Here is a 27,793-nt window from a genome sequence, read left to right as displayed (position 1 = left end):
TTCACTTAAGGCCTTTGTCACAAATCTGAATCTTTATTGTTCTGAAATAAATGTTATAAACATAACTCAAAACAAAAACTTCAATATTCAGTCTCAGAAGAGGTGTGGCTCAATGCCCATAACATGTAACAAGAAAACTTCCTTTAAAAAAAAAAGGAAAAAAAAGTACTATGAGAAGTCTTTCATATGAATGAAAATGCACCCCTTAGGTTTTTTTTTCCCCTCATCTCATTAGCCTGTACACACGTCAGGATCAAAAGGTTTGCATTTTCTTCACAATACTTCTTGCTATGATGCTTGACGAACTTTATGCCACTCAACAAATTCATCAAGAAGAACAGGCCCTAGAAATAAAAGAAACAATTTTTATTAGAATTCAGTGAACTTATCTCTTAACTCACCACAAACGCTATGGTGACGATAGGGAACTGACCCTTCCCTTCTTTGGGTGTTTTCCTTCCAGACTCCCTTCTATTTAATAGGTGCTTTCTTGGCTTTTGTTTTTTAAAAACATAAGGGGCTTTCCACAATGGATATCTGTAGAAACCACGTTCTCAGGATTTAAGTGTTTCATGAACTCTCTGATAACTCAGTCAATATTAACCTCTCCCTTTTTCTAACTGCCCACGGCTTTCTGCCAATTAATTATTAAACAATCTGAAAAGTGTTTAATGTAATATTTCTGTTACTTCACCAAGAAGTGTATAAGTTTACTAAAGGTGTGGCCATATACTGTTCCAGGTACAGAACCTACTATAAATCTGAACACAAAGCGAGTACCTAATAAATATCAACACCTGCCTTAAGAACTACCATAAAAAGGTATTTTTATAATGCAGGGAGTTCAAATTTATTTACTTACATAAGTCAGAGAGGCAATTTAAACGAGCTCACTGTTTATTGTTTGGAAATGTAGGGAAAACTCATTGCCATAAAGCAATATGCTTGCCCTATTCTTCTTAAAACCCTCTGGTGATCTCACTTTTTCTCTTGCTTTTAATGGATATTTCTCCACTGTAAGAAAACCAGGAGGCTAGCACAATAATCAATGACAACTGAAAAGAAACCTAGATGTTGTCATACTGTGGACCAGCATACCAGAAAGCAAGTCCAACACAAGCCACTAACTGGTTCCAACCTAATTCCTATAGAAGAACACAGGAAGAGTTCTGTCAGATTTTCTAACTTTTCAAACAAATCTAGAAGCTATATTTTTATTCAAAACCTCTCAGTTAAAACGTTGACTCAAATGCACATGAAAATATACATCTACAGGCCAGACAGTCCTTGAGCTGCCAGTTTACTGCTGTAAGGTATTATTTATAAAAATATTAAATTTTACACTATTTTATAAGTGGAAGACACAACATATACAGAAAGAAATAAAGTTATCCTTTCTTCAGTATTTTGTTTCTTCAGTGTCACAAAAGTCCATTAACCTCAGTTTACATTTATAGGAAGGTATCTTTTCTGTGTGGGCTTCCCTGGTGCCTCAGTGGTAGAGAATCTGCCTGCCAATGCAGGAGACCTGGGTTCAAGCCCTGGGTTGGGAAGATCTCTTGGAGAAGGAAATGGCAACCCACTCCAGGATTCTTGCCTGGAAAATTCCATGGACAGAGTCTGGAGAGCTATAGTCCATGGGGTGGCAAAAGAGTTCAACATAACTTAGCAACTAAACAACAATAACAATCTTTTCTATATAATGCTTTGCAACATGGAAATAGCACATGCAGCCAAACCCGTGATGGGAGTGAAAAACTTACAGCTCTAGAAAATTCATTTAGCTTATCTAAATAATTCATCATTACTTCCAACACCTATTCTATGGCATCCTGGGTTTTCCACTGAAGGGGGCTGACAGATATTTTAATTCAACCAATTCAAAAATCATAAACAGTTTATTGACTGTTTACTCAATAATTTCTGATGGAAGTTACTTTGACATTATTTGCCATACTGTGAATGGATATTATGATATTAAATTTAAAGCTTTTGCTACTATAGCTGTTTTGCTTTCCTATTTTTAAAATCATGACTGCACTTTTCTTACATAGTAAAATGCCAGGAAAGACAGGAAAAAAGCAGAATTTTAGCTTCTAGCTGCAGAAATCATAAATTTAGCTATAGTGCTCTGCTACCAAGTAACTGAAAATATTTCAATTATCAGCACAGATTTTATAATGGTGCTCAATCTAAGTTCTCTACCTTCTATACCTGCCTCCGCCACACTTAACACACAATTAAAACAAGAAGATCTGTTAGGAAGTTTAAACTCTTTATGGTAATGATACACAAATCCATGTTCTCATTTAATAGTTTTAAGAACTATATTTTCATAGGAAAACACTGTATTATATACTTACAAGCACCATCTTCATCATAGTTACTAAGATCAGCATGGACTGTTCTGCTGAATTCTAACACATTGTACCACTGATCTTTGTTCATAACGCGATACTTTGATTGCTGTAGAAAATGATATAAACATGTGGATTACAGAACAAGCAATATCTATTAGGATTTGACTTCAATAAACATAGTTGTGATTTTGTTGTGATTTAGTCTTTCCTTAAAAATAGTTATTCCTCTTTTATTTGTGTTTCTAAGAGAATTTTCAGGGTCATTTAGTTGTTAACATCTTCAAATTTATTTTTTCCTTCTTTTTTTTTAATTTCTGAGGAATAACACAGCATCAATGGCCCTAACAAAAAGGGTAAAACTCAATAAATTTTTACCAATGTATATGCTGTGTAATCACCAGTGAGATCAAGCTATATACAATGTTTCTTATACACAGTAAACTCCCTCCTGCTGCTTCTCATTAAATTGTTTCTTTACATAAGGTTTACTGTTTAGCCACATTTGAAGTTGGCATTTTTCAGGCTTGGTTTCAAATCTTACTTCTGTTACTTAACTGAATGAACTTGGGAAAGTTACTCATTGGCTAAGTGGAAATAAAACATAATTCAAAATGGTGTTATAAAGGTTTAAAAAGATAATGTATGTTAAACACCCTCCACACAACAAACATTTGAAAATATTTAGTTCTCTCAGCAACCTTTACACAGGAATATTTTTACAAGGAATGATATTTATCTCTGTCCCCAAATTACTAATATGAGGAAGATAGGTAATGTCCACCAACCAATCTACTTTTATTAGGCTAAAAGATTTAAGTGTGCACATAAGACCTTTTTATACTACTGTCTCTTATCACAAGCTTTAAACAAAACTAATCTGGGGAACTTGCTATGATAAACAATCAGCTTCATGAGAAATTATTTTCAAAGCAAAAGCATCTATATTCAAGAAATGGAAAGAAGTACACCAAAATAAGACAAAACTGCAAAAGCAAAAAACACTACCAAAGCAAGAAATGGAAGAAAAGGACAGTATCTTCTTAGAATCACCTTGAACAATGGGTATAAGAATAAAGCCTTTCTTCTAAAACAATACTTCCTTTATAAATTCAGCATACATTTCTCAGTAATCACTATATCTAAGTACATTCTCATATTTGGGGACATAAAATATTAAACTTTCTAACTGTGGTGTTGGAGAAGACTCCTGAGAGTCCTTTGGACTGCAAGGAGATCCAACCAGTCAATCCTAAAGGAAATCAACCCCGAATATTCATGGGAAGGATTGATGCTGAAGCTCCAATACTCTGGCCGCTTGATGGGAAGAACCAACCCACTGGAAAAGACCCTGATGCTGGGAAAAATTGAAGGTAGGAGGAGAAGGGGACAACAGAGAATGTGATGGTTGGATGGCATCACCGACTCAATGGACATGAGTTTGAGCAAGTTCCGGGAGATGGTGAAGGACAAAGAAGCCTGGCGTGTTGCCGTCCATGGGGTTGCAAAGAGTCAGACATGACCGAGCAACTGAACAACAACATATTACAAGTTTATTCTAATTCTTTAGATTGAGCCTAAGCTTTAACACTAAAATCGGTTCTCTTAAATTGATTTTTTCAGTCAAATATCTTGTATATAGAAAGAAATTTGATTTAGAAGCTTGAAATTTGTACACTAGCATCAATTCTCTCCTGAAAAGTACCAAGAAACTAATTTTACATTAAGGGCATTTGTGCTAAAATATATTTTTTGAAGATTTATCTTTTTTTTTTTTGAAGGGAGAAGAGCTGTGAGGAAGGGAATACACACAGCTTATGCACAAAACATATTAATGAACATGAACTCATGTCTAAATGAGAGCAGACAGGTACACATTTAAACAAATTTTCAACCACTTAATCACATTTTTTAAAAAGCTACAGTATTACAAATTTTTTTGTTTTTATTCATTTAAAGGTATGTTTTTCAATCAGCTTAAGTTTTTAAATATTATTTTAAAAATAAAAACATATACATACCTCTAGGTACTGGTAAAATACGGAAAACAGTGGCCATGTCCTCCCAAGGAGAAGAGCTAACATAGACTTAGCAGTATCAATATCAAGGCTTCTCTGATCTTTATCCTAAAACAAAAGATAAAAAAGTTTTCCTAAGTGTGGTTTCAAGATAATAAAAAATATATTAAAACTGTAAACATGGAAATCCCACTTACCCTTGCAAAATCAAAGGCATATCTGTAAATATTCTTAAACGAAGAAATATCATTCAACTGTGAGCGCAAAAAGTCAAATTTGTTCTGTAACTTTTCTGTGCAGTCACACCTTAAATTAAAAAATCAAACGTTATATAATTAAGAAAATTAAAAGTATCTTTGGGGGTTAGAAGGAATGCATTAAATAAAAAAGTGAGCACATTCATGACGTTAGTTTAGGTTTAAATTCTCTGGTTCACAAATTTAGAATAACTGTTGCCTTCTATCTACCAATACATGAAAAAGGGAAAAGAAAACCTGGCAATCTATGTATGAAAGGTCACTCCAATAACTTTTCTTTTAAAAAAACACCCACAACTCAGGCAAAAACCGCAAATAAAATCACAAATATTTGGTAAAAAGAAACATACTAAGATATACTCTTTTACCACAAATAAAGTTACAATGACAGAACAAATAAAATTAATCAGGCCTCTAACACAAATTCTCAGGCACCATCTTGGTGAAAGAGACTAACCATGATAGCTGTTAAAAGTTTAGTAGGTAATCCAGAGGAAATATATTATATTAGTGATTCAGTCATAAACTCAGATTCCTACTACATTTTTAGTCAACAAAAAATCAAAGTATATCAGGACAGCACCTAACTTTACATAAGGTACATATAAAAAAGAATGCAAACAAGTAACAGATGTTATCTCTAAAGGCATGACTAACTAAATATAAGGAGCTAAAGAGATGGAATGTTCAAAAGGATTACTGGCTTTCTGATTTTACCTGGGTTGATTTACTCCACTATTTAGCAAGAAACAAGGCAGACAAAGCTTTTCACAATTAGCACAAATCTCCAATCTCATCTCTAGCCAGGGCCCAATATCCTTAAAATGTAACTGTGCTCTAGTTATATTTCACTTACCATTCCCAAACACCATATCTATGCTTTAAGCACATATTATTTTATCTACTTGATATGCTGTTCCTTCTAATATTCTGTCAAAAAATTACTCATCAGAACTAACTCACAGTTTGTCCTGAGATCATCTGACTCCCTTCAATCAAATTAGTTGTACCATCCACTGTGACCAATAGTTTTCAAGGCAAATCTGATTTCAGTACTCATGACAATACACCTAGCATTCTCAGATTTAACCAAGACTTTCACTGTTCTAAATCAACAATGTGATGTGTAGTAACTTATCGTTTTATTAATGTGTAAATAAATATCTGAATAAATTTCTAGTGTTGCTTAATGCTTGCATTCTTAGAATAAGCCAAACTTGGTCATGTTACCTGTTTTATAGACTGCTGGATATTTCGCTTTGTTCATAAATGAGACTGGCTGTAAATTTTATTCTTTCACATTCTTTTTGCTAGTCTTCTAACAAGGTTATAGCATAAGCCTCAAAAAACCAAAATGAAAAATGGTACACTTTCTTCTGTTTTCCGAAAAAAGTTTACTCAACATTGGATTTAGGATTTGAACAAACTCAGCAGCTAAAAAACCACCTGGGCCTTTTTACTAAGAGAAGGGAAACCTTTTAACTACTAAATCAGCATTTTAAATGGTTATTAGACCATTCAGATTTTTTTATGTCTTTTTGAATCAGTTTTGGTCATTTATACACTTTTCTGATTACTTATTTCACATATAATTTTATTTAAATATGCCAATTAAAATGTTTATAATATTTTCTAACATGATTATTATATATTTTTGCCTTTTCTTTGTTCTTCTTGATTACCTTGTCAGAATTTCTTAATTCTCTGAACTGTATCTTTTTTCTATTTTACCAGGGTTTGGACACTTTTTATTTCCTTTCTTCTTTTTTCTTTGGGTTAACCCTTTTCTTAAATTAGATACCCATTTATTTGGTTTTAGACTCCCCCCCCCTTTTAATATAATATTTAATGCTATAGACTTCCCTCTAAGTACAATTTTAGCTTCACCCAAAGCTTTGTAAGTATTAACTGGTTTGATTATTCACTTGTAAACAAGAGTGATTTCAGAGGAGCTGTAAGGATAAAGTCATGCTAGAATAGGTTTAAAAGAGTGAATGAGGACAAACTAGAGAAAACAAGCCTAGACAATTGCTTTCAAAGAATCTGTTTCTAAAATGAAGCAGTGAAAAGAAGCAGTAGAGTGCGATGGGGAAGGAAGGCAGAAAGTTCACTTTAAGAAAAAATAAGAGAAACAACTTGTTTCTAAGAAGATGAAGTGTTATTTCACGTCTCTCCTGTTGATTCAGTTAAAAGCCCTACACATTATATACAAAACAAACATAAAAAGACTCTGAAAGAATCTGAGAAATGATACAGTAGCATGTTCCCTGCGTTTTTTTTTCTTGCCTCATCTATCCCAGTTTGAAGCTGAAGGAGTCAGCAAAACAGAAATGCCAACGAGGGCAGACAAAAAATAAACAAACATACAAAAGCCTGCTCTCCCCCTCTAGCCAAAAGAAAGCAATCTGGCAAGACAGAAATCATTAAGGGAAAAAAACAAAGCAAACCACTCTTCTCCAGTCAAACACCAAACAGAAAACTGGCTTAACCCCCACCAATGCCCGTAAAGGCTGAATGGGGAACTGAACGGTCCACCCTCACCAGGATATGGGGGTGCTCTGGGGGCTCAGTGGTCAAGAATCCTCCTGCCAACGCAGGAGACTTGGGTTGGATCCTTTAATTGGGAAGATCCCCTGGAGAAGGAAATGGCACCCCACTCCAGTATTCTTGCCTGGAGAATCCCATGGACAAAGGAGCCATGGGGTCACAAGAGAGTCAGACACGACTTAGGGACTAAACAACAAACAAAACACTAGGATATAAGCAGGTCGCCCTCTCGAATTCTGCGGTGTCAGCGGAAACCACAAGCGGTACATGAACTCCCACCAGGCAGTGAAAAGCAGACACTCCTCCTCCACTTTGGGGGGTGTCAGAGGAGGATTTCGAGTGAGGGCTTTCAGCTTTACCCAGGAACACCACGGTCACTCCAACAGTGTCAATGGGGACGAAGTATCTGTGGAGGCCGCTCACCTCTGCTGACAGTAATGAGGACTTCCTGCCCAGAGGACAACGGATGCAGAGAGGAACTTCACTTTCTATGGGAATCTGAAACTAAGGAGGCAACAGCCCTCAATTCTCCTGCCCAAGTGGTATTAGAGGAAGCAAGCTGAAACAGAAGCCTCAGATAAGATCCAGACTTTCACAACATAATAATACTCCAATCTTCCAGGTTTCAATTAAAAAGAAAAAAAAACTGCCTGCCATACCAAGAACCAAGATCTCAAACAGCAAAAGGGCAATCAATAGATGCAAACACTGAAATGATAAAGATGTTTAGAATTATTCAACTCAGAATTTCAAGCAGTTATAAAAATGCTTCAGTAAGCAATCAAGAAGAAATTAAAACAAATGAAAAGATAGAAACTATCAGCCAAGAAATTGAAAGTCTAAGAAAAGAAATATATAAAAAAAGAACCACAACTTCTGAATTGCAAAATACAGGGCAGACTTAAGCCCTAATACATCAGTAATTACATCAAATATAAGTGTTTTAAATATACCAATTGTAAGATTAGAGACAGTCAGCAACAAATGCCCTAAACTCTCTGCTGTTCAGAAGAAACTGACTTTAAATATAACAATATAGGCAGGTTGAAAGTGAAAGAATAGAAAATGACATATTGTACAAACAACTAAAAGAAATGAGAGGTGGCTAAACTAGTGTCAGCTAATGTAGACTTCAGAGCAAAGAATTTATCAAACTAGAGAAGAATATTACATAATGACAAAAGGCCATCCACCAAGAAGACGGAACAATCCCAAATGTGTGCACCAGACAAGAGCTGCAAAATATAAGGAGAAATAAATTCACAATTAGTTAGATTTCAATTTCTCTCTCTCTCAGCAGTTGACAGAACAACACAGAACATCAGCAAACTGTAGAAGAATTCAACACCAACAATAAATAGGATCCAATGGACATGGAAAGAACATTCTACTCAATGGCAACAAAATTTCAATCTTAAACCATCAAACAAACCTTGACAGATATAAAATAACTGAAATCACACAGAATATGTTCTTCAACCACAGGGAGACCAAACTAGAAAGTAAAACTTAGCAATTAAACAGCCAACTCCTAAATAGTTCATGGGAATGGAAACCAAAAAATACACTGAACTGAATGAAAATGAAAACAAATATCAAATTTTCTGAGATACAAAACAGTGCTAAGAGGGAAATTTATAGCACTAAAGATAAATACAAATATTAAAGAAGAAAACAATCTCAATCAACAATCTAAGCTCCTGCCTTTGAAATCTTATCTAGATTCCAAAATAAGGAGTTTAGATTATTGAAAAAGACCAGAATAAACCTATGACAAGTAGGAAAAGTAAATAATTAAAGTATATCATTAGACCTGCAGATATCAAAAGGATATATAACTTTGATAATTAAAGAAGAAACAGACTCAGAACTTCCCTGGTGGTCCAGTGATTAAGAATTTTCTCTCTAAGACTTCCCTGGTGGCTCAGAGGTCAAGAATCCACCCATCAGTGCAGGAGACATGGGTTCAATCTCTGATCCAGGAAGACCCCACATGCCTCAGAGCAACTAAGCCCACGTGCCACAACAGTAGAGCCTGGAAGCCGCAACTACTGAGCCCACGAGCCGCACCTGCACGGGCTCAACAAGAGATGCCACCACAGTGAGAGGCCCACACAAAACTAGAAAGCAGCCCCTGCTCCTCGCAACTAGAGAGAAGTCATTGCAACAATGAAGACCCAGCACTGCCCTAAATGGATGAATGAATAAACAAATAAACAAAAAAATTGCTTTTTAAAGAATTCACTTTCCCATGTAGAGGAGGGGGTTTGACCCCTGGTGAGGAAACTAAGATCCCACATGCTGCAGGGCGACTTAGCTCATGCTCTGCAACAAGAGAAGCCCCCATGCAACACAACAAAGACCCAACATAGCCAAAAAAAACCACCAGGTGACATGGACCAATATTTGACTTATGTAACTATTAAACTATTAAATAAACTAAATTCAAAAGTTAGAAACATCTATAAAAGAAATATACAGGTTTAGGTGGTTTTACTGGAGAATTTCACCATCTTTGAAGATCAATTCTACAACCTCCTTCAAAATATAAAGTATAAGCAAAAACTTTCCAATTTATTTTATAAAGCCAGTATTACCTTTACCCTAAAATCAAAGACAATTAAAAAAAACATCACAAAGGAAAAAAATTTACAACTATATATACAGATGGATGTTAACGACTTATTATGGTGATATTATTGCAGGGATCAAACCCATGTCACCTGTGTCTCCTGCATTGCAGATGGATTCTTTACCCACTGAGCTATCTAGGAAGCCCTTAATTTTATAATATATACGAATATTGAATCCTTATGTTTTACATCTGAAGCTGAAATAACATTTTATGTCCATTATAACTCAATAAATAAGAACAGGAAAATAAAGTTATACACCAATATCCCTCATGAATCCTTAACAAAATATTAGCAAACAGAAATTAAGCAATATATAAAAATAATTATATACCATGATCAAGTAGGATTTATTCCAAGTATGCACTACTGATTCAGTACTCACAAAAAAAATCAACATAAGCATATTTAATGGGCTAAAAAAAGAAAAAGCACATGACTATATGATTTAATGCAGAAAAAGTGTATTTAAAGTATTTAATATCTACACACCTTAAAACTCACAAAAAAAAACAGAAATAGAGAACTTGCTCAATTTAAAAAAAAAAACAAAAAAACGTACAAACAACCTACCAGCAACAATACTTAATGGTGAAAAACTGGTATCTTTATCTCTAACATGGGGAACCAAAATAGGATGTCCACTATCACCACACTTGTTCAACACAGTAGTAGACATTCCAGCCAATGCAATATGTCAAGGAAAGGAAATAAAAGATGTACAGGCCAGAAAAGAAATAAAACTGTCCTTATTTTGCATCATAATCATATGACACAATTGTCCACGTGGAAAACCCAAAGAACACACACACAAAAATATTAGAATAAGTGTGTTCAGCAAGTTCATAGGATACAAGACATACAAAGATCAATTCTATTTCTATATATTAATAATGAACATATAGATGCTAAAATTAAACATACAATATTTATAGTGACCAAAATAAAGACAAAATATTTAGGTTTATTTCTTACAATGCAAGTATGTACAGGACATCCATGTTTTACAAAGAAATGATGAAAGAAACCAAGCACCTAAGTAAATGGAGACATTTACTTCTTGGAAGAGTCAAAGAGTAAAGATGTCAGTTCTTCTCAAATTCACATGCACTTTAACAAGAATCTCAGTAAGATTTTTTGTAAACATGTAAGATTATTCTAAAATTTTTGGAAAAGCAAAGAGACTGTAGTAGCAGAATATCCCTGGTGGTCCAGTGGCCAAGACTCCATTCCCAGCAAAGGTTTCACTCTCTGGTCGGGGAATTAAGATTCCGCACACCACACAGTGTGACCAAGAAAGAAAAAGGAGGTTAAAAGAAACTGTAGTAGCTAAAAAAAAAATTCGAGAAAAGATGAATCAGTCTACCTGACTTCAAGACTGAGTACACAGTTATAGTAATGCACACTGTGTGGTCGTGGAAAAAGATCAACAGAACACAACAGGGAACTCAGAACAGACCACACAAGTAAGTCCAGATGCTTTTTGATGAAGGTAAAAGCAATTCAATAGGAGAAAGAGTTTCTGCACCAAATGGTAGTGGTGCAAATGGACATCCACAGATAAATAAACCAAAAATCTAAGTCTCATACCTTTGATAGAAATCAATTCAAAATGCATTACTGATTTAAAAGTAAAATGTAAAAATATAAAACTTATAGGAAAAAAAAATAAGGAAAAATCCTCAGGATCTACGGCTAGGCAAAGAATTCTTACACTTGACACTTAAAACACATAAGAAGGAAAAAACTAATAAATCAGACATCATCAAAATTTAAACGTTTATTCTGTATAAAAGTCCTTGTAAGAGAATAAAAACACAAGCTACAGACATGGAGAAAACATTTTCAAACCACATATTCAATGAAGGACTTAAATATAGAATATAGAAAACACACTCAAAATTCACAGAACACACTTAAAACTAATTAAAAAAAAATTAATCCACTATAGCTCTTAGACTCTTTTCTATTTTCCTCAAATATGGTAGGTCACCATTTTATTTATACCATCTCCTTTGCAGTTAGTTCATCTACTGAGCTTTAAATCTTTTATATATTTCACTTTTAGAAATTATCTGAAATCTGATCTGACACCATTCTTTAATACACATTAATGTAGTTATTTTATACTGAGATTATAGTAACTCAAAATACTAGCCTTAAAGAGTCTTGTTTTGAAGTTTAAGATGTTTCCCAACTTGTTTAGTGATTTCTGATTGTTAACAATCACTGAACTTTTTCTGAAGAAATTGAGGCTTCTGTTTAAAATGCTTTCCTGTACAGAAGAAATGCTTCCACTAAACACATGGGAGTACTAATTACCTGAGACAATACTAAAATGCATTTTTGGATAGTGTCTACATCCTCATGACAAAGAGCTCTTTTTTTTTGCCGATGCCTCTCAGCTTGCAGGATCTCAGTTCCCAACCAGCAAGTGAACCCAGCCAAGACCATTGAAAGTGAAAGTCTTGAAATCCTAACCAACAGGGAACTCCCCCAAAAGCACTTTTAGTTAAGAATTCTCTCAACTAGAAGCCCTTTGTCTCCAATTGCGTATGTCAAACCAAGCCCAAGCAATCAAGTCTCCATCTATTGGACAGATTTGGCATCAATAAGTAAATGTGCGAGGTTTTACTATGATTCTCATTGCAATTTGTCTACAGTTCCCAACAGGCATAAAAGGTTAACCCAGGTGACTAAGAACAGGCAGGTATCCTCAGGGTTAATGCCAGCTCCACAGACCCCTATGGAATTACCACCTCTCTTAATTTTTGGCCTCTGATTTGTTTTTCTATAGTCAAGTACATTTTTTAAAAGATGTTTTGTATTTTAACCAACATTTAGGTGTGTAATAATGGGAAACGATTTGTTTGCATATTTAGGATGCCGTAACTGCCAGAAATGGAAATCAAAGTTTGGATAAGTTAATCATCTAATTTGTCTGGGGCCTACTTCCTTACATATGAATAAGTACACAAAATGTTTCAAGAAGAAACAAGAAAAATTTATTCTTACCATTTATGAGAAATTTATTATTTACTATTTCAATAAATGGCTTCTACTAGTGCAAACATTCTTCATTATATGGAAAAGTTTTAATGAAAGTTGAAAATGCAGTTAACTTCTACCAGAAGAACACGCAAAAGAAACAAATTATCAGATTACATGCTATTATAATAGTGTTTGAAAACTGGGACATCTCAAAACTTCATTATCTCCAGAGTTGTCAACTGAGAATGTTCCAAAGGCCCTAGTACTAGAAGTGACTGGTCACAGGTACTCCCTTTCCCACCAGGACCTACCTTTAAGTAGGGGCCTCATTTTCTACAGCTTCTTCAAGCAGCTTTTTACGTTGTTTTTTTTTTTTTAATGATGTGACTCACATTTTCACAGACTTGAGATTCAGGAGGGAAAACAAGTTAAAGGATACCTCCCTACTTCAAAAGCTTTTTCTCTCAATACCTCCAGAATTCAAAAATCGCCCTCATGGTACTAACATAGGGCCTGGCATATAGGCCCCAGCATTCCAAAACTGTCTGTTAAATAAAGGCATGAATATCAAAAATAAAACACAAAGTAGATGATGTATTACAAAAGGTTTCAAAATTCCCATCTAGGAAAAGGTTAGTGGAAAACTATAGTTCAAACAGAATTAAGTGTGTAAGTAGTGACTGACAACTCTCTCTAGGAGATATTCTAAAAGATTACAAGCTTTCCAAATATTTAACATTCCACAGTTGTGTGTCCTCAGTTGCTCAGTCATGTCCAACTCTGTGACCCCATGAATGGTAGGTAGCCCACCAAGATCCTCTGTCCATGCAATTTCCAGGTAAGAACATTGGAATGAGTTGCCATATTCTTCTCCAGGGAGATACACAAAGTAACAATATTACTTAGGATGAGACCTCAATAATATAAAGAACAGTTTCAAGTCAAACAGAGAATTGAAATTCCAATTTTTCCACTTCCAGCCATGTGGCTTTAGGCAAGTTACTTAATCTTTTCCAGTCTGTCGTCTCATTTTAAAACCACAAAAACAATGAGACAGCCATAAGATTATCAATGAGAATCATGTATTAAATGTGTAACACAATTCTCAGTTTGACAGGCTGAGTCAGATGGCTTAAAAATCATCTTCACATGGGTGGCTCTCTCCAAACTATCATGCTTAATGGCTTATCTACACCTTCAACAGAGAAAGAATTTAATAGAACTGACAATCAATGCTTCTTCTTAGAGAAGAGTGAAAAAAATTAGAACACAAACCTCCACATTTATCACGAACATCATAAAGACATGGCTGAACCCATCAAAACCAGTAAACATGCCCAAGCTGTTATTAACAGACAATTCTGATATTTAATCTAGCCCCAAAATAGACTCACAGGAGTGAATAATCTTGATACCTCCTAACTCAGCTAGTGTAGAAAGAATATTTCTTCTGAACTAAAAAGAAAAACGTACTGTAAGTAGTATAGCATGGAAAATAAGAATAGTCTATTTCTGAATATCAAATAAAATTATAGTTTTCAGGGAACACTAGCACAATACAATAACAATCTTCAAAGCCACTGCTGTTAGAATGAATAGAAATGGGTTTAAATTTCAACATAAAGGCTTGGGGATTAATTTCCTGAATATTGTTAAACATTCTATTAACAAGAGAGACTTGAATTTCTGCTTCATTAATGACCTTTAAAATGAGATTAATTTAGGTCTAAGTGCGGTTCTCTTCCTTGTCTTCACCCAATAAGAATGCTGAGACACACTGATGTTATAATAGGAAGAACTTTATTCACAAAGTTATGGATTTAGAACGTTCTCTGAATCAGGTCTATTGACCACAACAACACAAAAAAATCCACCTCTGGAGGCATTTGGAAATGTGGATAGGGGACATTCTGAAACAGTCATGGTGACTCTGCACGAGAGCAGAGGGGAAGAACCACACCAACGATAACTGGTACTTGGGCCCCAAATGCTAAGTGAATGATAAATCATATGCCACACACAGTATAGTATATAATCTACTCTTCTACTCTCACCAAAAAAAATTATATAAATGTTCCCCATTCCTCTCTCCTTTAAGAAAGCAAAGTCCGTCAAGCCTTTACTCTTCAAAGTACAGGGCTCAACATGGAGACCAGAAGGTACACAATTTGTAGTCTACTGGAAGACAGCTTGGGGTACTACCATTCTCGTCAGACGCTATTCTTTCCCCTCTTTTTTCATGATCATAATCAAGTACACTCTTTTCAAAGATCTATGCCCACAATTTTCTCTAACAGCATGGTAATTCATCTTTGCTCCAACAACAAACTTTCAGCTGCTACATATGAGAAAAGTCCTTTGCTCCAGTAAGTATGGCAGAATAAAATTTTCAAGTATCCTTGGAATCTTGCCTCTTATAGATGCAAGGAAGAAGATCCATATACAACATTTTGTGTGTAGCAACATATGTGCATTTTAAGGGGGATAAGGGTCACAGTTTTCCTAAGATTTTCAAGAGTCTATGATTTTAAAACATTTTTTTTTAAAAAAGAAAAATCAACTCTATTGAAATCATCCCCCAAATCTTTGATGATTCCTGTGCTCAAAAACCTGGTGGCTTCCCAAGCTAAAACATATGGTTTAAACTCTCTCAACATATTAGTCAAAGTCTTACATAATGCAGCCATTATCTCAACTATCTGGAGTTTAAAACTGCTGTCAATTTCTCTTATGTACCTTTTGATTCCAGCAAACTAGACATATGTTTTTCCTTCTCAAGGCTCTGCTCACAGTTTTCTCTTGAAACATTTTCCTATATCCTCAACCATCAAAATCCTAATCATTGTTCAAGGTCTAGTTCAAATGCCACACCTAAAGTGAAGACTTGCCTGTCTACTCAGCGGAAATTAATCCCCTTAACAGCTGCGCTTTCACAGTATCTGTTACTTTTACTCAGCACCTGTCCCATCCCACATGGATCTCTGGTTTGTTTCTCAGTCATATCTGACTCTTCAGAGACCCCATGGACTGTAGCCCACCAGGCTCCTCTGCCCATGGGGTTTCCAGGCAAGAATACTGGCGTGGGTTGCCACTTCCTTCTCCCTGACCCAGGGATGGAGCGCACTTCTCCTGCATTGCAGGCACATTCTTTATCGCTGAGTCACTGGGGATTTATATTTACATAAATATACCTGCCCTGCTAGAATGTAACTAAGGGGTAAAAGCTGTGTCCCATGCCTCACTGTGATCACCAGTAGGCGGCACAGTATCTTAGATAAAATAAGGGTAAGTATCTATTAAATTAAATCTGACTCAAAGGGAAATTTGACTATTAATAAACAACAATGAAAACAAAATAGAGCAAAATATCTGGAAAGGATATGGCAGTCACATCCCCAAAACTTACAAAATGACCATTCTACTCCAATTATGTACAAATTCATACCCATAAATTCTTTCACACAGAAAATGACAATTCAGTTATGGAAAGTCTATATGAATAACAGCTTTAAAATAAATGTTTTCCAAAAAAGTATCCTGAAAACAGTTAAGTACTACACAATTACAGATTTTAATTAACCATGATTATGATATTCTACTATTCTTGACCATAATGTATGTCTTAACTACCAGACTCTTTCTATTCTTTAGCAGAGCTCTACTCAAGTTTTCTAAGGGTTAAAATTAATTAATTTGAAACAGCTGATAACCACATTAAAGTGGTTCAGGAATCATCAAATAACTACGTTCAGGCTAAATTAAATCCTAAAAATATAAACAACTATAGAAAAAACCAAGTCTGTGAAATTTTATACTTTATAATTATAAAAAACCAAGTATACTAGAAAACTATACATTTTTTTAAAAACTAAGAGCTCTATCTCTTTTGGTTTACTTTGTAAAAAATAAACTATTTTATACAAGTTCCTTATAAGAATATTCAGGGGATAATAAGACTTAGCCAACTAAGAAAAGATACTTTATACATCACATAGCAATTTAGATCATCAGAGGAAAAGAACTTATTTTCCCAGTCAAGAATGCTTGCCTAATTTTAGTAACTTCAAGGCTCTACACTATAGTGGAGTAAAGTGAGGTGAAGTGACTCAGTCATGTCCAACTCTTTGCGACCCCATGGACTGTAGCCTACCAGGCTCCTCCATCCGTGGGATTTTCTAGGCAAGAACACTGGAGTGGGTTGCCATTTCCTTCTAGGCAAATGGGTAGGGGATAATACATGAGCGAAGCAAAAACCTCTGAGTCAATTTTAAGTGCTAAATATTGCTTTTATTATGTAGAGCCTGTGAACTTCCTACTGGAAAGATTAGCTAATAATCAACATGTTCATGGGTTCATCAATTTTCCTAGCATATACCTAAAGCCATATGTAAACACTAGAAACATTTTTGTTTATATGTTATACAGAGGCTCCTTATATAATATCAAGTTATTCAAAAGCAATTAGGAACTTTTGGTTTAAAAACATGCGAACACTTGTTAGCTGAGATATTGAATAATGCAGGACAAAAGCAGCCGCAGGAACAGTACAAAAAGCAACTGTAATGCCAAATAAAAGGTCTCACAATTAACAAGCTATGTGACAACCAATACAGGTTTTAATAAAACAGACTGAGCTATATAAAATTCTTTATATTCTTTGCATACTCCTGTATATTTTATCTTTCTCTAAAAAATTAATTAAATGGTGGGAAACAGCTCAAAGAATTTCAGAAGCAACATTATTTTAATCTGGCATGTTATGACACCTAGATGAAAGGCAGAATTTGTGGTCTTGGTTACAAACACTATGATTTTAAAAGCTAATAATGGCCTTCTACTTTATGAAGAGTGCTAACAAAGGAAAACACAAGGAATGACACAATAGGAAGTACAGTATGGTAGACTGGTAATCAGGAAATTAAAATTCTAGCTCTGCTATTCTTAGTTACATAGGAACTATGTAAACTTTGGCAAAAATTTTCTTCACCTCTCTGAATTTCAGACTCCTCATCTCATCCATAAATAATAAGAGAGAGAGTTGACTTTGTGTTCTCTTTTCTTTATATCTGTGTGTGTGTATATACACACATAAAATATCTAAATGTTAATGCTGGTTTAAAAGGAGAATTAGAAAACATTAGACACTGAAAATTCAAAAATATTTAAGTTTCATATGAACAAATACACTTGAAAAAACAGGTATTCTGAAAGTTAAGGATAGGCAAACAAGGAGTAAAGAACAGTTAACACGTGTTAATTAAAAACATACAACAGGAAACTAATTACCCTCCAGTTTGGGGCTCCAAAAACATTATAAATTCATGCCTGCTCTATTTTAGAATGTTGATTATTACTTCCTGGATGAACATCAGGAATATGACATAATATAAAATTCACACACAATCACCAATTGAAACTAAGCACACTTTACTCTGGAAAGCCAAAATCTAATTATTTTTATAAAGAAGCAATTTTGCAACTTAGAAAAGTGTTCAAAAGCAGCAATCTGAAAGTATACAACTATAAAATGGCTAAATGTTGCACATTTAATGCCAAACAATATTTCTACTTTTATTCTTTAAAACTGTCATGTAACTCACTTCAAATTTCTTTTTTAAGTTAAGTATAAAACTGAAGAGAGAGGAGGCCCCAGAGCTCAGAACTGCCGAAGAACAAGCTACTCACGTAGTAGAATTCTATATTCTGAGAAGGAAGTCCCTCATTGTTCAAACATTCCATGAGTAAATAACTTCTATCATAAAGCTCTAATTCATGCATCAGGAGAATAGGTGGGTTTTAACAGAACCGTTCTTAAAGATTCTTTCTTAGAAAATATGAAAAATGGAGTAACTGTTCATTTGCCAAAGACCATAATATAATTTTTTTCAATCCTGAACTGACTGTTATAAATTAAGGTGAAGCCTTACTCCTGAAATTACGAAGCACAAAATATCAATTAAGATTTTCAAATAGGCCATCAAATTTGTTTTTTAAAAAAATTTCTTACTGTAATGAAGTCATCCCCTTTAACCATTCTTCCTTGGTAAAAAATCCCATGCTTTCAGCCTCCAATTTCCACGCTAAAACTAACATAATAATCTGGAAAGAACAGAACATAAAGGATAGGGGAGAAGTCAGCACAGAGATTATCATGTCTATATTTATCATGGAGAGCAATTTTATACAACTATTTCCATCCTTCAACTATTAAAGCATACAATCTCTGGAATTAATAACTGTAAAGAAATTTAGATGGGTCAATTTCTTAAAAGCAAAATATTCTAACAGTTTCTGAAAGTAGAATCTCTCTTACTCTATTACAAAAGACATTTGTATCAAGAAAGATAATACATGCCCAAGTTAAATCCACTTAAAAAAACTTAAATGAAAATTTGCAATATTCATGAAGAAACAAAATCTTCTTATAAGATTAAACTGTTCCAATTTTTAGAAATTTATGAATATGCTATACCCCACTTGCATTCCATTCTACTTAAAAATAAAACATACATTTTCAGGTTCAACACCAATGTCTTCACAAAATTTTTCCATTCCTTCTGGCCCTACAACTTCATCAGGACCTTCAAAGAAAAAAATAATTTATATATTTTATTGTTATAACTTTATATCAACATAAAACAGAAGCCACTGCGTTAAAGGAATTTATGAATACATAACTTTTTTGTGAATAACTGACTGAATTTTGACATACCTTTGATAAAGCATGAATATTTGTAGTACAGATTAAATTTTTTTAACTTTGAAATCCTCTTTGAACACATTATAAAGTATAATTAAGGACATACAAACAAACATTAATCACTAGGTTGTACAATCACTTGAATCTATCCTTAAAAATACATTTACTCACAAAAAAAAAAAAAAAAACAAACAAACATTTACTCAGAGCTTCCTCTGAAGAAATTTTTTGACAACGCATCAATATAAAGAAGCACAAGAAGGTTTCAGCTGCTCATTCTACTAGTATATGCCAGTACCAACGCACAAATCAAGAGAGTAAACAGAGAATATCTGTTTCTTACTAAAACAGGTGGTCATTCATTAACCTTCTGAAATATATCCATAAAAATTTAATACTTTCAAGATATAACAATAATGATATAAGAAAATGGCTACATTGAGATTCTAGAATGAGATATTTTCCTAGTAAAGCATGAATATTATGCAATCTTAATGTGGAAATAAATGCTTAATTAGCTATGTTTATCAGTTCAAACATTAAGGACCCATTTTCCCTATTTTTTCCCTTGGTAACACTAAACATTAGTACATCAATTCTCCTATTTTTTACGTTATCTTTTGACTTGATAAGAGTAAAACAAATTTGTGACAACATGGATGAACCTCAAGGGCATTTTGCTAAGTGAAACAAGTCAGAGAAAGGGAAATACAACGTGAGCTCACTTGTATAAGGAATCTACCAAAAACAATCAAACTCAAATACAGAGAAGTGATTGGTGGTTGCCAGAGGCAGGGGTGGGCAAAATGAGAGAAGGTGGTCAAAAGGTACAAACTTCCAAATTTAGTAAGTCCTGAGGATGTAACATAGAGCAGGATGACTATAGTGTTAATAATACTATTTCATGTATTTGAAAGTAGCAAGAGAGTAAATTCTTAAAAGTTCTTATCACAAGAAAACAAAATTTATAGCCATATGTAGTGACAGGTGGTAATCATTTTGTGATAAAAACATATATCATTATGTTGCATACCTGAAATTAATATAATGATATACCTTAATTTAAAAGGCTAAAATAAATTTTAAAACTAGATATGATAGAAATATGTTTACCATACTTGGTTTTTGAAAGAAAACACAGTCTTCAAATGTTAAAGAAGCTAAGAGAAACTTGTTTTCCTTTCTTAAGGACTAAAAATACTCCAGCTTATATGTCATGGACTAGACCAAGGCTGCTCAAGTGGCATTTTATATCACCATCATTAGTTCATAAGCACCACATGGGGCCAATGTCCTATGGTTTTATATCACCATCATTAGTTCATAAGCACCACATGGGGCCAATGTCCTATGGTAGAAAAATGTAACCACCCAGTATGGGACCAGTTAAGCTTTCATTGTCTCAGATGAGGTCCAGACTGCTAAGATGATGTTAACACATAATCTGAAACTAAATGTTTTAAAAATTCTTTGATCTAAATAAGTATTGTACTTTTTTATACGTGAAATGTTAAAAGGTTATGGGGTGGTAATTATAGGAAACTTTCACTTCCTAATATACATTTGGAGGCTTTTTTATGAAAATGTGTTAATTATGTAATTTTAAAAGCACACATACATAATTAGGGTGTTAAAAAAATAACGAAATGTGCATTCTTATATGTGGTTTGGATGAAAATAAAAACCAGTTAAAAAAACTGAATGGAAGAAAACAAAGCTTTTTTAAGTCATGATTGAAATATATTTTAAACTTTCCCAATGCAGCAAGAAAGCAAACTTGCCCTCCACACTGCCATCACCAGTAATTAGAAGAGAAAGCTGAAGAGTCATATCAAAAAATATCAGTTACTGTCATAAAAAATAGGCTCCCTAGAAAATGGGAGACTACTGATTAAAATGTGATAAGAATCAAGTTAAATTGTGTTATATAAAGATATATAAGATACATGTAAGACCTTTTTGTAAATGTCAAGTGACTTTCACAAAACAAATAACAATCTAAATCTAAAACCAAGTCTGTACTAATGTTCTTTTCCCCAGATCACATAACATCAATTATACTTCTTCAAACAAACTCTTCCAATAAAACTACTTTCAGGGTAAAACCTCTGGAGTAGAATTTAACTATTTCAGGCACAAAATGGGTTTCTACTCAATTTAAGAAGCTATGAAAATGATTTAGTTCACTCTACCAGCTGGTTACTTTACTAGGACTAAGCAATTATATCCCCCTTTTTTGATTCTTTATAAGACTTTAAAATGCCTTTTCACTTCCTACACCTTTCTTCAACAACAGGCCTAATATATTCCTGAATCCTTGCCAGTGCAAGTATCACTCAAAATGAGAGGTCTTATGAAAGGGAAAAACTATCAGGCTTTTCACACATCACTTATGACCTACAATATCTTATTAACAAGATTTGTGGTAAAATATTTTGTTGCAGTTGTTTCGCTCAATCATGTCGGACTCTTTTGTGACCCCATGGACTGCAGCCTGCCGGGCTTCTCTGTTCATGGGATTTTCCAGGCAGTAATACTGGAGTGGGTTGCCATTTCCTCCTCCAGGAAACACTTTTAAAATTTAAAAGAAAATCAATTTTCTGATGGTTTAATAACCATACAGTTCCCAGCTATATCTGCAGGGTCTAAAACAATGCCAGCCAGAGCAAATGGTCAGGGGGTGGAAAATCTGCTCAAAGCATGACAAAGCACCTTAAACATAAGCTACATAGGAGCTGCACTGTTAATTTTTTGGAACAGTATTATAAAAATATACAACCAGTAACTCTGATGCTGCAGTACTATTACTCTTTTAATAACAGCTAACATTTACTGGGTTCTAACTACATACCAGGTACAGTACTAAGTGTTTTCTTTACATGTTTTATCTCAGAAGGCACAATTATTGTCTCCATTTTAAACAAGGGCATCTCAGTTACTCTATCTGACAAACAACTAGCACCTCCTCATCGTTTAGGTCTCTGACTGAAGCAATCTCCAGAGAGGCCTTCCCTAGTCACCTTATTTGAAAGTCCATCCCAACTTTCTACTTTCTATCCCTGTATCACACCACATTACTTATAATCCTCCACCATCTGTAATTATCTTGCTTATTTACTGTGTCTTCCCCACTAGAAGGCAAGTCCCCCAAGGGCAGGGATCTTGTCTGACTTGTTCACCACTATATTCCCAGCACTCAGCACAGTGCCTGACACATGGATACAAGTGCTCCATACATATGCATCATTCGATGAATGACAGAAAATAAGTTAACCTCAAGTATACTTACTAATTTTTGGAAAAGGAAAATTGGCTGCCGCATACAAATTTTAAAACAAGATAGTAGCAGTTAAGCATAGGCTACATGGTCAGAATGACCGAGGTTTGAATCCAGGCTCTTGTCACTGTATGATCTTACCTTGGCAAAGTACTTGATCTAAGCCTGTTTCTCATCTATAAAACAAGAATACCACCACCTACTTAGCAGAATGGTCACAGGAAAAAATCAGATAAAGAATAAAGATAGCAATTAATCTGCTGGCTATTAAAAAGTGTTGGCACAGAAAATAAATGGTTAACTAAATCTAATCCTACGCTACCTAGGAAAGTCCCTATCAGAGGTAAAACAATCAAGCATGAAAGAAAAAAAAAAAAGACTAATTAAGTTTATGTATCTAGTACCCTTTCTAGGTGAAGTAAGATGACCAGCCTTTGATTCTATATCTTACCATGCATACCAGTAAAACTGGCATTTTGAATACTGGGTCAACATTTCAAATGGAGGTCAAAAGAAAATGAATTCCCTTTATTTAATTTGGGTTAGTGGTTGTCTTGGGATGCCAGTAATAGCAGCTTTTCTGGTCTATAAAGAATCTGTTCTGTTACTAAACAAGTTTTAAATTATATTGTTGAGATTGCTCAGAAGATACCAACAGTGAAGCTACTGTCTCTCAAAAGTCTTTTTTTCCATACATAACCTAAAACTAAATCTTAAGTTCAAAGTTCCCTTGAGATCTAAGCCTTATTATCACTAAATATAAGACAATGACTGCATATACAGTGTTTTATTCTAAACAAACACTCTGAGGATGATAGATAAAAGGGGAAAAAACCCCAAAAAACCCAACCAGGGAGGCAGGTAAAAGAAGGAAACAGCTGGGGGTGAGGGCAAATTTAAAATCAATAATTCCAAAAATAACTAAATCATTCTAATGATTCTATGGGAAAAATGTATAAAATTTAATATGAATTAATCTCCCCTTTAACTGCTATGAAGAAGTTAATAATAAATGGGAAACAAAGTTTATTTTTCATATATTTAACTCTGGCCTCATCCCAGGCTTTTGACTTTTACCTCTGGACTAGTCTCATCCTAGACCTAGAGTTTTTCATTCATCACCTACAGGATTTAGTGCAGGTTAAACTAGCTTCTTCAAGAAATTTTCACTGACACTTTCAAGGTTGGGTTATACACTCCTCCTATGAACTCTCACAGTGCATCTTCCTAATATATTAATAGCATATAGAATACTATACTAACATCAGTCTGTTTACTTTCTTATTTATTATTGCATCTCCAGTGGGAGTGAATGGCTAAATAAATAACTGTATTAAAGGGTAAAACTGTCATGGAATGATATATGAGTTTTAAATCTTTTACTATGTCTTTCCAAAAGTTTCACAAAAAAAACTTTCAGAAAATACAAGCTTATGGTTCAGAAAAACTTCAAAGAAAACTGAAAAGAAAAACAAGAACCATATGAAGTATAAAATGTTCTACTACACACAGTTTTCCAGAATACCAACTCTACTATAGCCAATGGACATAAACCAATAATGAATCTATTTACAAATTTTACTAACAGTAAATGAGTTTCACCCTACCCACTAAACATATACTGAATTACATATTTTAAAAAATATCAGCCTGAAAGGGCACCAAATTCTTAGCCTAACCATAATCCTCAGTCTTGACCCTGATCTCAGCACACAGCACTAACACATAGCAGGCCTGCAATAAATATTTGTTAAATGAATGAATCAAAAAAAAAAAGTTTTAAAGCATGTGACTGATATCTTCTTATATTAATTTCATTACCTGCATACTCATAAAACCAAGCCAGGCACTTCTTGCTTGAAAAATGTTCCTCTCCACTTATTAGTCTAGCAGGGGGTTGGGATCTGCAATAGCTTAGAAAACACACAAATACCTAAGAATTTTATCAAGTCTCAACTTTTAGTGAAAAGCTAAGTTCAATATGAACTACTTCAATTCAAACCAAAGTCTTTTTTTTTTTACAGTTGGTGTTATAGGGAAAAACTGTTAATTGTTAAATATATGCAATTTGAAACAGTAATCTATACATAAAAATCTCTGGCTAACAAAGCCCAAATGCTACTTTGCTCACTATCAAATACCAAAAATATCACTAAAATTATTGCTCCCAGATTTCAAAAGACCACACGGAAGTTCAACTAATGGTATCAATGCAGGACTGGTAGTTGGGAAAATATAAATCTTTACAGTGATTCTGCTGATTTGCATAGAAATTCTATATGTGTATAATTTGAAAATGAACCTTACAAAGTATATTTTGATACTCAGGGAATCAACATTTCAGAATATTATATATTAGGAGTTGTTTATTTACCATCTACCAAACTTAAACAAACATTTTAAAGATAAAAGATAATATAGGACTTAAAGGTATAATTAGATTCCACAGATTAAAAAGAAAAAAAAACACACACAAAAAACTCTAACAGATCTTACCAGTTCAAATATTTGGGCTAAAGCAGTTTAATACCAGGATCTATCTTTTTCACAAAATAATTAAAATTTAGAAAGTTCGTAAGTGGCCTCTAAAATTTAACGAACAGAGAAACTTTTCTCAAGGAGCTCAGTTATACTACCACAGTGACAGGAATGCTATAACTTCTGCAACTATGTAATAGTTTTTGAAAAATGTATTATAAAATAAGGGTGCCAAATTAAAATTTTAAGTTGATAGAGCAAAGTATCACCTGAGTGCTAAGAATACTAACAGCTCAGCCGTTTTAATGTGCTTAATTTAAATAATTTTAATGTTATACATTTAAGATTGCTACAAGTTAAAGAAATCTAATTTGCATGCTTCATACAAATATGAGCTAGTGGAGTATATGTCAAATTCTAGTATGAGTTATTAAGAGGTATAAGAAAACAGCAGTATCTTTCACAGTAATAGTCAAATACCCTCGGGCTCTTCCGCCAACCACAGTAATAGGAGGAAAAATCCAACCTATTAAAAGATGAAGCAGACTAAAGAGGTCACCTACCTTACATTTTAAGCAGATTTCTCTTTAAGGAGAGCTCTATCATTATCTCCTCTTAATAATGCTGGCTACTTTAAATGGTAGCATCTGAAGTTCTTACATTAAGTGCCAACCAGTAAGACAGTCAAGACATCCAATAAGGAGATTTAAAAAACCCACTTCTCACACGTAAATTGCAATGATTTTTGGCAGCATACAGTGTTGCTGTAATGCCTTAATGACATGCTAAAACGGAACCAAACAGCTATTATACAACTACAACTCTGCATTGCTTTCTTTTTCTCCAAGAAGATGCAGAGTACAATAGCTCTCAAATTATTAATATTTATGTTGAGAGCTAACAGCATCCTGATGGCTAAACAACAAAACGCATGCAGGGCCTTTTCAACTTTGCACATAGCGACTTGGCTACGGAGGCACTATAGCCAGGCACTTATTTGGCAGGTGGAGGCACTATGCTTCCAGAAAATGGAGCTCCTGCTGGGATGGTCCGGGTTAGATCACTCCAAATACTAAATCTGGAGGCCAATTCCAGCACAAGGAGCTTCTCTTTCTGACTCCCAAAGCAGCAGTCAGGACGAAATTCCTCGCGCTCTGCTCCTTTCTTCACAGTCTAAAGAGAAATTCCAGAAGCGACCCTTGCACAGATCTGTACACTGCCAGGTCTGGAATGAGGGCGGGGGAGGCTCAGAGAACGAGGGGTCCTCGTCTCCCCGACCCGCCCCGGCACGCAGACTCGGACGGGAAGCGACTCTCAGAGTCCCTCAGCGGCGCCTGAGCACACAACCCAACACGAGGCGGAGCCCGGCACACTCACGCGGTCCGGCGCCTGCCACCCCGGTTAATCAGAGGGGGCTCGCCTCTCCCCGGCCCGGCCGGCCGCCTCCTTTTTCGGTCCTGCAGCAAAAAGAAAAGACTGAAGGGCAGGGGGCGGCGGTACCTGGAGATTTTACACTTTTTGAGGCCTCCGTCTTCCGCCGCTGCCGCTGCCACCCCAGGAGATTTTCTCTTCTTCTTCACCGGCATCTTCCGCCCTCCCCGGCGGGGCGGGCAGGCGAGCCGGGGAAGGGGGTCGCTGCCTGCTGAGGACTCCTCAGGGCTGGCTCCCGCTTCCCAGAGACAGCAGCGAGCGAAGGAGCAGAGCCGCCAGCCCGCCCCCGAGCGGCGCAGCCCGGCCGCCGCTCGCTCCCAGGTCCCCTGCCCGTCCTTCTCAGCGCAAGGCCGCGGGGGCTCCCCGCCTGCAAGCACTTCGGCGGATCACACCTGCGAGAGAACGCAAACGGCGCGGCACTACCGCCAGTCACACACTCCGACAGCCAGAGGTGCTGCCTGACCCGGATGCGGATCTTCCGAGGCCGGAAGTGACGCGACTCAGAGACGGACGCCGGGAGGGGCGTGGACCCGGGAGGGGCGTGGCTCCTCTCTGCCTGGCCGGGTTATTCTGTGAGACCGCCTCCCATGGAGAAGCTGGGGGTTACTGACACGTTGACCGCCTTTAGTTGTCAAAGCTATCCCGACTTTTTTCACGAAGCTTCCATCCTGCCTTAATGCTGATGGTAATCCTCTCCAAAATGTCTTAGGAAACCACTAATACTCTGCAGGATGCCATTAATTGGTTCAGAATGGACATGTGATTCTAGGCAGGCCAATCAGTGCCAAAGACCTGAAACTGAAGCATCGGGAAGCAACTTTATTTCCTATGGACTTGAACCTGAGAGGAGGTAGAGTATGAAGCCAAAACTCAGAAGAGATCTGAATCAAGCAGAAAGAAAAATCAAGAAGACATTTTATGATATAAGTCTGTGCTGTGCCCTAGAATTTTCAGATACTTGATCAAAAAGATCTCACTTCTTTGCTTATGCAATTCTCTGTCACTAGAACCAAAAAAATGTTATTTTTGAATCCAAATTGGAACAAAATCAAGTTTCTGTAAAGAAATACTACTTGTCAGTAGAGGACAGAGAAACATGTTAAA

General features: G+C 35.4%; 1 protein-coding gene across 5 annotated transcripts; it reads right to left on the bottom strand.

The window, feature by feature from the left end:
* DCUN1D5 (defective in cullin neddylation 1 domain containing 5) lies at positions 1-27,181 on the bottom strand. Of its 5 annotated transcripts, XM_043893074.1 has the most exons (8): positions 26,759-27,180; positions 24,602-24,693; positions 19,314-19,384; positions 18,811-18,902; positions 4,573-4,681; positions 4,379-4,483; positions 2,364-2,466; positions 1-344 (listed from the first exon to the last, which is right to left on the bottom strand). In XM_043893074.1, exons 1-8 carry the CDS (start codon positions 26,842-26,844, stop codon positions 289-291), a joined length of 714 nt encoding a protein of 237 aa, XP_043749009.1. In that variant the 5' UTR covers positions 26,845-27,180; the 3' UTR covers positions 1-288. The 5 variants fall into 5 exon arrangements, with proteins under 5 accessions (XP_043749009.1, XP_043749089.1, XP_043749198.1 ...); XM_043893154.1 differs by lacking the exon at positions 24,602-24,693 and having other exon boundaries at positions 26,759-26,895; XM_043893263.1 differs by lacking the exons at positions 18,811-18,902; positions 24,602-24,693 and having other exon boundaries at positions 26,759-26,817.
* Between the last annotated feature and the right edge of the window lie 612 nt (positions 27,182-27,793).

The sequence above is a fragment of the Cervus elaphus genome, chromosome 1, assembly GCF_910594005.1.
Source record: "Cervus elaphus chromosome 1, mCerEla1.1, whole genome shotgun sequence".
Classification (NCBI taxonomy): domain Eukaryota; kingdom Metazoa; phylum Chordata; class Mammalia; order Artiodactyla; family Cervidae; genus Cervus; species Cervus elaphus.
Note: the sequence above shows the minus strand (reverse complement) of the source record. Positions and strands in the feature narration are given on the sequence as shown.

What these genes read in the sequence shown, in the direction of transcription:
- DCUN1D5 (XM_043893074.1), bottom strand. Translation starts at nt 26,844, where the DNA reads ATGCCGGTGAAGAAGAAGAGAAAATCTCCTGGGGTGGCAGCGGCAGCG. An exon ending in AAGGGGATGACTTCATTACA is followed by an intron (nt 4,682 to 18,810) that starts GTAAGAAATTTT and finishes TTTTAATTTAAG; the next exon opens with GTGTGACTGCACAGAAAAGT. An exon ending in TATTTTACCAGTACCTAGAG is followed by an intron (nt 2,467 to 4,378) that starts GTATGTATATGT and finishes CATTTTCTACAG; the next exon opens with CAATCAAAGTATCGCGTTAT.